Source organism: Xyrauchen texanus, chromosome 34 (assembly GCF_025860055.1).
Source record: "Xyrauchen texanus isolate HMW12.3.18 chromosome 34, RBS_HiC_50CHRs, whole genome shotgun sequence".
Lineage (NCBI taxonomy): Eukaryota > Metazoa > Chordata > Actinopteri > Cypriniformes > Catostomidae > Xyrauchen > Xyrauchen texanus.
Genome location: NC_068309.1, coordinates 38,960,538 through 38,973,841, shown reverse-complemented (window position 1 = coordinate 38,973,841; position 13,304 = coordinate 38,960,538). Strand labels below are relative to the sequence as shown.

The 13,304-nt window shown below is 36.5% G+C and overlaps 1 protein-coding gene across 1 annotated transcript in view; it reads left to right on the top strand.

Moving 5' to 3' along the window:
• ddx46 (DEAD (Asp-Glu-Ala-Asp) box polypeptide 46) overlaps positions 1-13,304 on the top strand; it is a 34,140-nt gene that overhangs the window by 5,236 nt on the left and 15,600 nt on the right. The window contains exons 6-15 of the mRNA XM_052103852.1: positions 121-326; positions 702-812; positions 3,313-3,478; positions 3,737-3,857; positions 4,240-4,415; positions 4,504-4,625; positions 4,735-4,813; positions 9,562-9,644; positions 10,312-10,476; positions 13,015-13,177. Coding sequence (XP_051959812.1) covers positions 121-326; positions 702-812; positions 3,313-3,478; positions 3,737-3,857; positions 4,240-4,415; positions 4,504-4,625; positions 4,735-4,813; positions 9,562-9,644; positions 10,312-10,476; positions 13,015-13,177 — 1,392 coding nt within the window. The remainder of the gene's footprint in view (positions 1-120; positions 327-701; positions 813-3,312; positions 3,479-3,736; positions 3,858-4,239; positions 4,416-4,503; positions 4,626-4,734; positions 4,814-9,561; positions 9,645-10,311; positions 10,477-13,014; positions 13,178-13,304) is intronic.

Sequence of the window (13,304 nt, the reverse complement as noted above, 5' to 3'; positions counted from 1 at the left end):
AACATCAAGTATGAAATCAAAATCCAATCAGCAGTGGTGAAATGAGCCACATGAGACTAGCTTGTGTAAACTGATGAAGCTGTACTGAAGCCAACACATGACTTGTGTTTGTGTGTTCAGATGACGACGAGGAAAATCAAGCTCCCGTTGAGCAAGAAGAAGAAGAAGAGGATGAGAAAGATAACGACGTTGACACAGAGGAGGCCGTGCACATGACAGAGGAGGACACCGGAGAAGAGGTCGACCCTCTGGATGCCTACATGGAGGAGGTCAAAGAGGAGGTCAAGAAGTTCAACATGGGCACCATGAGAGAAGGAAACGATAAGGTGACACAGCAAGAGTTTCACTTCTCCATTTCCTCACTCATGTTTTTCAAAACCCATAGAACACATAGGACATTTTTCCATACAATGAAATCAAATGGTGACCAGTGCTACAAGCAAGCGTGAATGAGATTTGAGAGCTGTTGCAGAGAGTGAAAGATGCTCAGTGAATTAGTCACAGTGATTTACATTTTTGAGCTTGGCAGCTCCTGGTCTCTATTCACTTTCATTTTATGGAAAACAGCAGCGTGAACATTCTGCAAAACATCTCCTTTTGTGTTCCAAGGAAGAACAAAATCATATGATGACCGAATGTAATCTCTGATGCTTCAAATATAGTGTGAATTGATGTGTCGTCATTGAATTATATCTCATCAGAAGGGAGGGATGATGGTGACTAAAGTGGTGACTGTGGTGAAAACCAAGAAGATGCCTCACAGCAGCAAGAAGAAAGGAGAGCTGATGGAGAATGATCAGGACGCCATGGAGGTGAAAGCACAACACTCAAGCTAACATGAGTTAGTATATGAGAATTCATAAATTAGAATATGCTGTATATGTTAAGATCATCACATCAGAGGGGGATTTGTTACTTTTGGCAGAAGTCATTTTAGTGATGTTACATTGTAAATCAAAAGAAATTGTAAATTTCACAAGTAACATGAAGGCTTTTATAAATAGAAAGATAGATATATTTTTATTATTACATTATATCATTTATTTTACAAATCGTTATTAATCAATAAATTCAGCACAACAAATACTACCATGATGTATGCCCATATTTTCCGCAATATATGTAGCTGTTTTTGTCATCATCCGCAAGGTCCTGCGAATTGTATACATAATTTATACATAACTGACATCGGTCAATCAAGCACACGCAACAAAACAGGTGAAAATATCAGTCATAGAGATGGAGGTAGTGTTTAAAAGTTTCCTATTCCCTCTGGCTAACATCATGAATATAATGTAAATATTACTTATGTATAGTTAAAGTCATGGTTTAAAATTATTAAACTAAGAAAGTGTTAAGGGAAAATGTTTAAACATCGATTTTGGTTGAAATGTAAGATTAATGTCTTTGAAGTCCATCCTGGATTAACTGCAGAAGTTCACATAGTTAAGTCTATGCATTCCATTTCAAAATGCAATTAAACTGTAGCTCATGTATACAGAATATTGCAATTATGATTTTGTTATTATGCTTCTAATCAGAGTAATGATAATCACAGTAAATATGTGGAGTACTCCTATTTTAATCGCAATTCTTCCCCTCTGACCAAAGTGCACCTGCAACAGTGCTGCAGACCGATCATGTTCCACTCAAGCACAGGTTCAAAATCATTTGCGCACTTTGGTTTCATGTAAAACGGTAGTTCCATGCACCGTTTTCTACAGCCCCACAGCAAAATAAATCATATTTTCCGTGAATGCAGTCTGAATTGAATGTTGGTTGAGATAAAAAGACCATATGCTGCATAATAATGGGAAGGAAACACATCTTTGAAATTAATAATATTAATTTATAAAAAAGCATTAAAACATCAAATTTCTCTGCAAAAAATCAGAGTAATGGCAAGTAGGCAATCCTGTAAATAGGATTGAAGTGGTTGGCCCAAATCATGTAAACATCTTAATCTAATTATTCCTTTTCCTCTGATTACTGTAATGATCAGAGTATTGGTGCATGTGTAAAAGTAGCCAATGAGTGGATGGCAAAGAGGGTTGCTAATTTCAGAGATATTCACAGATAGACAGTCGCTAACGTTAATGAATGATTAGAATACAACAGGCGTACTGTTTTACTCACAAACTAAACGCTGTTTATTTGTGCACAGCATAGTGTTACAACAAATGTGGCTTATTTGTTGCATTATTTTCATGAAACTTAAACAGAATCTGAAGAAATGTTACACACGATTACTTAAAGCAAATTCTCCCATAGAAAACAAGGCTTAATACTGCATAAGGTGTGTAGATGCTGAGGCAATTTCTTCACGTTTGATTCAGATTTGACCCAATGTGACTTATAGTCAGGTGTGACTATATTTTTGGAAAATACTGATACTTACATTAGTATTTTACATTTGAAATATTATTGGGTCAATTTGTTTCAACTCAACTAGAGGTCCCCTGCTCAAAATGTTGCTTTTTGATAATTGTTTTTATTTTTTATTATAAAAGCGAAAATATTAAATGCCACAAATGGGACAGTGTATAGTCAGCAAGTGTATCCCACCTGAAGGGGATCATTTTGCAATAGTGACTTGCTGACTGTACATTATCCCCCTTGTTACACAGCTAACTATAAAATGAATAAATGGACATGAAAAATGTATTTGTTTAAAATTATTTATTAGCTTACTTTTAGAGATCACAGAGTGATACAAGTTGGAAAGATGACTTGAAAAACCAGGATGTGCGGTCGTTATTCAGGAATGTCAGACTGCTAGATGGTGAACAATCAGAATTAAATGTTCCAAATATGAAATAAGGTAATACATTATTTTGTAGAAGAAAAACAACACGTGTGTTTCCCCCATTATTGGGGTCACCATTGGCATATAATGCAGCAGTGGTGCTGAAGTCAACAAATTTGACTAATAGACCTGCTTATATCTGTAAAAATAAAATTACATTACTGCCACCTTTCTAAGGTTTTTATTTTTTTTCTTTCTCCAAAATCAAGCGAAAATGTTCCTTATGATCCCCTTCTATAAAAAAAAAAGAAGAAAAAAAAGCATCACTTGGTTAATATTGATCCATGACATTTAGTATTTTGGATTTCCATCATCTATGTTTACCTTTCTTCAAGAAAATTGTTAACAAATACTTTCACTTTTCATATTTCAGCTGTATTTCAATATAATGTCACAAAAACAATCAATGGTCCTTAAAATTTATTTCACTTCATCTTTTTGTGTGCAAAATATGACTTCTTATGTAATGTGGCATTCTTAGAATTGTTCTTTATGTGTGTGTTTAGTACTCTTCAGAGGAGGAGGAGGTGGATCTGCAGACAGCTCTCACAGGCTTTCAGACCAAACAGAGGAAAGTTTTGGAGCCTGTCGATCATCAGAAGATTGAATATGAATCCTTCCGCAAGAACTTCTATGTGGAGGTACCGGATCTGGCCAAGATGTCGCCCGAGGGTACGATTAAACAGACACAGTGTGTTCAGGAGTAGATGAATAAAGTTCTATGTTCTGATATTTGTTTGAGTTAATAACATGGAAACTAAGAATTAATTCCTGCTGAACTGTATCCATAACTGTATTTGTCTGTTTGTCTATCGAGCCAACATTAAAACTATGTCTTGGTGAACTTTCCTTTTCTAGTTCCTGATCTGATTGTTTGTAGTAGAACTGCCTGTACAGTGTCTTCCTGTGTGTGCGTGTGTTGTTTTGCAGAGGTGAATGAATATCGTCTGGAGTTGGAGGGAATCGCAGTGAAGGGTAAAGGATGCCCAAAGCCCATCAAGACGTGGGTGCAGTGTGGCACATCCATGAAGGTGTTAAATGCTCTGAAGAAGTGAGGACTCTTTCACACACATTCACACTGACAGATCATTGCAGGTTGCTTAATGTCACTAGTGATAACTTAGAAAATCTGGTTACGGATGTGATGTATTGCTGGTAAAATTTAGATATTCTAATTTGACAAGAAGTCTTTTGACCTGACAGCTTTGCCACTAAAATAAAACTTCTATTTTTATAATCCGCAGCAGTGTATAATATATATCCTAAACAAGACAAACAATATATCAAAGTATGAATCAAACACGCACTGTATGCAAGCAATGTCTTGCATCAGTTTTCATTATATACACTAATGTGTTTGCTGTTTTGCAAAGTTTATTTGTGGCTACAGATGTTTCTGTTACTGAAATCCCTCTCTGCCTTTTTCCAACAAGGCACCACTATGAGAAGCCGACTCCGATCCAAGCTCAGGCCATACCTGCCATCATGTCTGGACGTGATATCATAGGCATCGCTAAGACGGGAAGTGGCAAGACCATCGCCTTTCTGCTGCCCATGTTTCGCCACATTTTAGACCAGCGGTCTTTAGGAGAGGGTGAAGGGCCCATCTGTGAGTGTCATCTCTTCACCATTCATCTTAATCGGTGACTTGATGTTAATTTTTGCACCTGATCTGATCTGTTTTCTCTGTGTCTCAGCGGTGATCATGACCCCCACTCGAGAACTGGCTCTGCAGATCACTAAAGAGGTTAAGAAGTTTTCCAAGTCTCTGGGGCTGAGGGTGGTTTGTGTGTACGGCGGCACTGGCATTAGCGAGCAGGTATATCAACTTTAATTCACTGCTCCAGTGTAATCAAATTTGCACCCTCCGTTGAGACAGTGCTGCTGTTTTGAGTAACTGGCATGCTCTATGTTTTTCTTTCACACAGATTGCCGAGTTGAAACGCGGTGCAGAAATCATCGTGTGCACACCAGGACGAATGATTGACATGTTGGGTGCAAACAGCGGTAAAGAACGTCACCTTTTTCTTGTTACTAGTACCAGTATGTGTGGGTGGTTTGTACAAGATAGCTCACACTGATCTTGGAAGTTTTAGATGCTCACTGTATTCATATTTTCATTCAGTCCTATTTTACATTCTATAAAGATTTGAGCATATTTTAGAAACAAACACCGGTAGAAGCTCCAAACACCAGTTTTGTCCTGACCATTATAATCAAGACTATTTCAGTAAACATTCATATTACATGTGCCATAATCAAATACAGTAAATCTAGACATCTACAGAAGTGTGGTATTGTGACAAGTTCTGGGTTCAGTACAACGTAAGCATTTGAACTCATCCCCCTTTTTTTAATACAAGTCAAATTTGCCATTACAGTATAGCACTTACAGGCAGTAGTTTGCTTCTGAAATGTAATCTGGTACTGACAACAGATTACACAACTATAATAGTAATCAGTAAGGTAATATTTTAGATAAAATGTTTAGGTCATTTTACTTTTAAATTACTCCTTGCATGTATCAAGTACCACTCCTTTCATTAAACATTACTAAACAAAATCAAACAGCAACTTGCCAGTTGTTGAATGAAACAAATGTGCTTAAAGGGTCATACAAAAAATGGAAGAGAGTGAAAACATGCATGAGTTTTAAATAATTTGTTTTTAGTGTGAATGGACAATTTTTTTATATACTATATATTTTTTGTCCATTCATGAGAAGGTGTGGTCTTGACCTATGACAAGCACTTTTTATGCCATTCTCAAATATAGGGTGATGTGCATTTGCATGGTCCAAAAGAACAATGTTGCGTGTGAACGGCACCTCTGAAATGTTTGTCTGTCACATGCCGTTTTTACAAAAGAATGTCTAATTATGGACAGTTGGACAGGTAGTTCTTTCAATTAAACTTCTGTTACAAATGCTAACGTGCATTTATGTTCATTTTCAGTGCAGGGTGCAAATACTAATTGCTCTGCTTTTATATGTGCATTAATTTAGAGACTTAATTTAAAATTTAAACCAAAATATTTTGTATGTAGTGCTGTAGTCTGGCCTACGGCTCATATTTCAGGCTCTGGCTCAGATGCTCTTAAAATTTAGCAACGTAATCGGTAAATTACACACTAGTTATTGCCTTTTTCTGATTGGTAATGTAATCATGTAATCCATCAAAGAGTAAGTGTAATCAGATTATGCACATTTACATTTTTTTGTAATCTAGATTGCATGCATTCTGTTACTACCCAACACTTCTTGCAGCCAAATCAATAAACAACACTGTTTTCAATGACTTAATATATGTGTTCACTAGGGGTTTAACGGTTCAAAATTTTCACGGTTCGGTTTGTAACATGGTTTTAAGGTCACGGTTTCCGATTGGTTCCATATTTGCTATGTTCAGGAAAAAAATATATTACGCCCAAATCCAAAGTAAGAAGTGAAGAAACACTTCAACAGGGTTGCCCTTAATAAAAATCATGGTTTGACAACTGCAGTAATCATAGTTTAATCATGATATTAGTAGTGAAATCATAATAACCACAAAATCAACATGGTTACTGTCACGGTTACATTATATAGTAAAATCAAGGTTACTATATGGAAACTACAGTATTACAGTTGTAAAACCATGTTTAATTGTATCATAACCATGATTTCTGCAAGCAGTCATTGTTATTACAGTCATGGTTACTACAATATTACTATAGCAAAACCATGGTTAATTTTCATTAGGGTCCTTAACTAAAAAAAATACTCTTATTACTTAATCGAAATTTGTAGCCTTAGTTTAACAATAACTGCTTTAGTTATTGTTTCATATCTGTCAGAATTAGCACTGAGTGCTTGCTTAAAAACAGAAGGGAGTTTGTGCAGTTTTGATTCACCAGCTGCACTGTACGTGCCTCGTGCTATCTTTCCCTTGATGTCGGCATAAAAGATTAATTAAATTGATTTATTACCAGTATACAACACTCACGTCGAGCAATGTCTGGTTGGAACTGCGCTTGTCTTTTTGACACTTTGTTTTCTTTGCAAAAACTTGTGATTCTTATGCATCATTAAACTTGAGGTGAACCACAGTGCCAATGCTTACCGAGAACCATTACACCCTAGTGTTCACATGAGACAAGTGTGATAGATTCACTTTATGACCTTTTAATATGTAAAGTTATGTTCATTATTTCAACTCCTGACATATGGTAAAGTACTGCATACATAAAAAAAATCTATCCGCAGGAATGACATCAGTAACCTAGAACAGTAGTTCCTACCTCTAAAAGGACAATTTAGACACTTTAGAGCTCAGATAACATGCATTTTTGTGCAGAATAGAATAATGGAAGCATTTTAACAAAAGTATGCTCTGCAAATTTCTGCTCTGTACCCCATTCAGACCAAGTTGAAAGTGAAAACATTTTAGCGCATCAAAATATAGCTGATGGAAACGCAAATTATCGCTAGAATTTCACAAGTGTGTACTTAATATTTTTCCATTTAACTAGCTCATAAACTCTATACTTCAAATGTCGCAAATAACTGGTTTGGAAACCCTTTTTGTCGAGAAAATTGGCATTAATGCAAAAATGTAGTGTCACATGACCGAATTTACCCCAATCGTTAGCCTTTGTTAATAATGACGACAATGTATAAGTCCTTAAAAGCCAATTTATTGTACGTGTTTAAGGCTTGATCTTAATGACATATCACAGATCCGATGCTGCACACGTGACACTTCCAGGAGTGCCAACACAAATCTTTTGTATCATGTGCAATTGTTTGGACAACAAATGAATGGCCACAGTTTGTGATTAATCCGTCTGTTTATTTATTAAAGTTTCTTTTCCACACCATTAAAAATAATGGACGGCAGTCATGGAATTGGCCCATATTGCAAAAAAAAAAAAAAATACATATATATATATAATTTCTGTGCACAAATCTTTTTTATATTAAAAATATATACACAATACTAGGAGAAAAGCTTCGGTGTGCTTTTTTGGAACACTGACATATAGACCAATTTTATTAAATAGTTTACTTCTGGGGAGAACAAAATTTTGGCAAAATGTCCTGTATTCATTTAAATAAATTAGCCTACCAAATAAATAAAGCATTAAATAAAATAATTACCAAATGAAAAAAAAAAATATATATATTGTTAGGCTTATATAATTGCCTTTTCTTAATACACTAACTTAAATTAGCCTTACCCTGTTCAGTGGACGAAACAAGTCGGCTGAATTATATTTTCAATATGTTCTAGACTTCAAGACTATAAACCATCAGAACTATTTGTCCAATCCCGAGTTCACTTTCAGAAAGAGATTTTGAACATTTTAAAATGTTTATATATTTTAAATCTAACCATCTTTACCTTGGATCACATTTGCTGAGCTTCAGAAAATATTAATTGCATTATGACACTAAAATAAATTTTAGATGATAATTGAGTTCAGATGGTCATTAAAAGTTGCTGGACAAATATATGGGACATAATGCAGTTGTGATGGCGACGCTTTAGATGATTGTTCAAAATAGCCTATTCAATATCAGGAATATATAATATGTAAACCCTGATAAATACACCATCAAGGTTTCTTTAATAGTTGTGCACACAGCATATACACATCGATGGATGATCCTTATATTAAGACTGAAAGTTTCCCCACTACAAGCCTATTGCAGGTTGCCACTGATTCCGACCTGAAAGCGAATCGTCATGGCCCAGTTCAAACTGGCAACCTGCGATAAGCGCAACATCAGAACCAATATTACAGTCCCATCAGAAGAGCAACAGCTCCCTTTTTATTGCAATTCCTCCTCCTCCGAGTGCTTTTATTTGTGAAATTAAAATGACAGTAAACTGGCCCTCAGAGGCAGGGCGACAATGACAAGAGGGAGGGGTTGTGCGTTCTGCTACAGTCACGCATGCTGAAGTTGTATTGAACTCATAGTTGTAGAACAACTTCACTAGGCAGGATTGGTTTGGTTTCCACACATGCAAGGTAATCTCCAATATGTTTATTTCTTAGGTGAAGTCTTGAAGTGGCTCTGTCTCTTTTAACTCTTTCCCCGCCAAACACGGAATTTTCCGGGTTTTATGAAAAAACGCTTCCCCGCCAAAAACGGAATTTTCTGGGTATCCGTGTTTTAGGTGGTATACGGTAAGGAAGACCCGCGCGCATGTTTTGAAAGAGTACGCAACTCTTTGATCAAAGAAACAGACTGCGATCGTCTCAAACGTGACGAAGTGGAACACCATACTAATACTAAAGCACTTGTTTGATAAAAATGCCTTTTTCTCAGCTTTTTGTCCGAAATGTTGTTTTTGACAAAACCTACCTCTGTTCAAGTGGCAATAAAAAAAGAACAAATGAAGATAAAATAAAATCTTTTTTTTTGCCTAAAAGCAGAGGCTCAGATCTTTATTTTGATATATAGCATCTTCATATATTCATGGAAGAAAATATTCTGCGGGCCATTAAAGTTTAGCGAAAATCGTCAGAAACCCTGGCGGTGGCTGGCAACTTTTTTTAAAAACGCTGGCGGGGAAAGAGTTAGTGTATAATGAGATGTGGCACTTATGAGTTTTACAGGTTCAACGTGCCCTGAGATAGTATGCAAGAAATTCCTGACAGAATGACTGTGATCGAACACAGTGTTTGCAATGTAGAGTAATTGCTGTATTGTTTGAAAGAAGCTCATTGATTTGTCCTAAATAAATCCAATGTTTTAATTGTCTATTTAGGTCGAGTCACCAATCTTCGGCGAGTGACATATGTGGTGGTGGATGAAGCGGATCGCATGTTTGATATGGGCTTTGAACCACAGGTCAGTCTCGCTCGTATTGTTTTATGTGTGAATTTACATAATTAATTGAAAAACCTGGTAAGTGCATCATAAAATGTTGTTTTAAGTCCAGAGTTGTTTGTATTAAGCAAAAAGACAAGTTTCTATCAAAGGAACAAGACCCCCTTTCAGTAGTTAATTATTATATTTTACTGTATTATGGTGCTGAAATGGATTTGTGTAAATAATTTGAATCAAGCACATATGAAGTGTACACTATTTCTAAAATATTTTGTATTTTATTTAGAATGGCCACATTTGAGTATACTGCGTTACAGATGCAAAAGCACTGAAATGTTTCAGAGTTTAAATTTATTTAACTCAAACAATATTCATAGAAATAAATCTTACTGATATCATGTTCTGTACAAAGCTAACTTATGCCAACTTTACTTGAAATATACATTTATGGATGCTTCACAAAAAAACATATAGATATCTATGGGAATATTACAAACCTCTCCCTTTCAGTTCACAGAGCTTTTACAAAGTGTCCCAAACAATTCTTTCAACTTCCCAATTTTTTGCCACGTCTGTAGCCCAAATTAATTTCCTGATTATATATTCTATTAGAAGTTGCATTGTATGAGTTTTGACTGTAAATGTCACATCCATAATGCTGGAATTGCCTCGATTTGTTTTGTTGTAGGTGATGCGAATCGTGGATAACATCAGACCTGACCGTCAGATTGTCATGTTCTCCGCTACTTTCCCGCGGACGATGGAGGCGCTGGCGCGCAGGATCTTGTCCAAACCCATCGAGGTGCAGGTGGGCGGCAGGAGTGTGGTGTGCTCCGATGTGGAACAGCATGTGGTGAGTCCAAACATCTCACTGCTATACAACAAATTCCTGACTAATACATTTTTAATGCCATTCAACACAGGCCTACCTTTAGCACTGAGGATGTTTTTTTTTGTTTTTTTAAATCCTCTTTTCTCCCCCTATTTGGAATGCCCAATTCCCACTACTTAGTAGGTCTTCGTCGTGACGCGGTTACTTGCCTCAATCCGGGTGGCGGAGGACAAGTCTCAGTTGCCTCCACTTCTGAGACCGTCAACCCGCGAATCTTATTGCGTGACTCGTTGTGCATGACACCGCGGAGGCTCGTCCTACTCTCCACGATCCACACACAACTCGCCACAAGCCCCATTGAGAGCGAGAACCACTAGCCAAATGCTTCACAAAAAGCGATGAAACTAACTGGAGACTGTAACTGCATGCATTTGTTTTGGACATTGTATTGAACAAGAATGATTTATGTAATTTTTGACAAGTTAACTGAAGTAGGACAAAACAGGAGGAAAACTTTGTCAATAATTTGTCCATTGCTCCATGGAAGTCCATTATAAAATGTACTTGCCTTTACCATTGTTCTTACATTTTTAACAGTGGCATTTGCAGTGATAAGGCCATTGCCATTGGTAAGACCATGGATGGGTCCACATTACTGTGGCTAAGTAAATACAGATAGTTTTCCTAAAAAAATAAACAATTGTATTTATGAAAAACTTAGAGCCTAAACACATTTAGAAACCTTTAATTACAACTTTCACAGTTAATAATTCCATGAAGTACAAAATGGATAATAAAATGGAGATGTTAGCTAAAACAAATTCAATTCGTGGAAGTCATAAGGGTTTGGATCAAGATAAAGGTGACTGAATGATGACAGAATAATTCTTAATAATAAAAACTGCAATATTGAAGCCCGACTGAAGTCCTAGAGCTCTGGTTCTATCTCTGGAGCATGCTGATGTGTGCTGTGGTGGTTCGCATGAGACTACACCTCATTCTCCCCGCTGAGATGTGCGTGTCAGATATGAGAAGCATATTTACTGAGTATAAAACGCTGGACTCAAGATGACTAGAACTAACTTTTCTTCGGCTGCAACACCTGCCAAAGTGGCTAGTAAGGGTGATGGAGTGACCCGCCACTGCCGATTTGTACCCACATTTGGCAGGACGGTGGGTGTTAATGTCAAGTTTTTCTTCTTTTAGCCTTTATTCAAATAGCTGGGGACAAAATATCAGTTGTAGAATTTGTGGGGGGAAGTCGCCACACAAACTTTCTGAAAAAATAGCCACATCTATTTGATATTTCTTTGACCTATTTGATAAAATGTCCTGGAAAATTGTGCCTTTAAAAGAGCGGTAATCCTGAATGTGCTTTAATTTCACAATTAAAACCGTTCAAACCCTGAATGAACATGCAAATAGGAAATTTATTCAGAACAAAAATCTAAATGTAGATTAAGATATATTTAATACTTTGGGAAAAACAATGCAAAAAAGTGTTGTTGTTTTTTCATTTTTGGATACCATTGTCTTATGCCTATAGACCTACCTATATATGTGTTCAAATACAATCACGATGTTGCCACCTTTCTAAAAAAAGATAATTTCACCTGGAGTTTTGCTCCAAATCAAAGGTGGAAATTGTCATTTTTGACCCCCCTCTACAAAATAATGGATCATTCAGTAAATATTGATCCATGATATTTAACATTTTGGCTTTCAACATCATTTATGTTTTTCCTTTACCAGTACAAAAACAATCACAAACAAAAGTTTGACATCTGAAAATGATGCAATAGACTTCTAAATGTTTATACTATTTTTATATTATACTGTTGTTGTTGCAGTTTTTTATGGAAGACTAGTTTATTCCCTCATAAAAGTATACAGTCTTGTACCTTTGTTTGTTTATTTCAGATTTGCATTCTCTTTGATGATTTGAATCAATGTTTGTAATGTTGTGATTTAATCATGGGGCTTGTTGGTTTGATTCAAGGCTTTGAACTCTTAATAGAAGAATGTTTTGAAATTGCTGGAGAAAATGAATGAGACATTTCCAGGACTGCTGAAAAATGTTGCATTCACTGTTGCACTTTATATACATTATATGGTCAAAAGTATGTGGACACCCCTTCTAAACAGTTTGGGGGGAGCCTTTTTCTCTTCCAACATGACAATGACAAAGTGAGTTCCATAAAGAAATAATGTACTGAGTCCTGATCAATGCCCAGACCTTAAACCAATTGAACATCTTTGGGGTGGACTGGATGCTGAGTCTGACCTCACTGATAAGCTTGTGTCTGAAATCCATGCAGCAATATTCCAACATCATGTGGAAAGTCTTTCCAGAAGAGTAGAATATGTTATAGCAGCAAAGATTGGGATTAATCCCTATAGTTTTGCACTTGTGATAGTTGGTGTTCAGGGGTCCACAAACTTTTGACCTTGCTCTTTTATTAACACTGGTTGTGGATAAAGGCAGCGTTTGGGCTCCTCAGTGGGTTGTAGATGTGAAAACACAGGTATAGAGTTCAGGTTAATCTTCTGCTCAAACAGATCTTGATTGAGGAGGACAAGAAGTTCCTGAAGCTGCTTGAGATTCTGGGTCACTATCAGGAGAAGGGCTCCGTCATCATTTTTGTGGACAAACAGGAGCATGCTGACGGTCTTCTCAAAGACCTGATGAAAGCGTCATACCCCTGCATGTCATTACATGGAGGTACACAGACACAATATCAGCTTTAGTTTGGACTTCGCACACAATTCAGATTCTGAACTGAAGAAAAACACTTTAATGCTGCTTGTCCACTAACTTCACAATGCTTATCAATGATTACAGAGTGGCC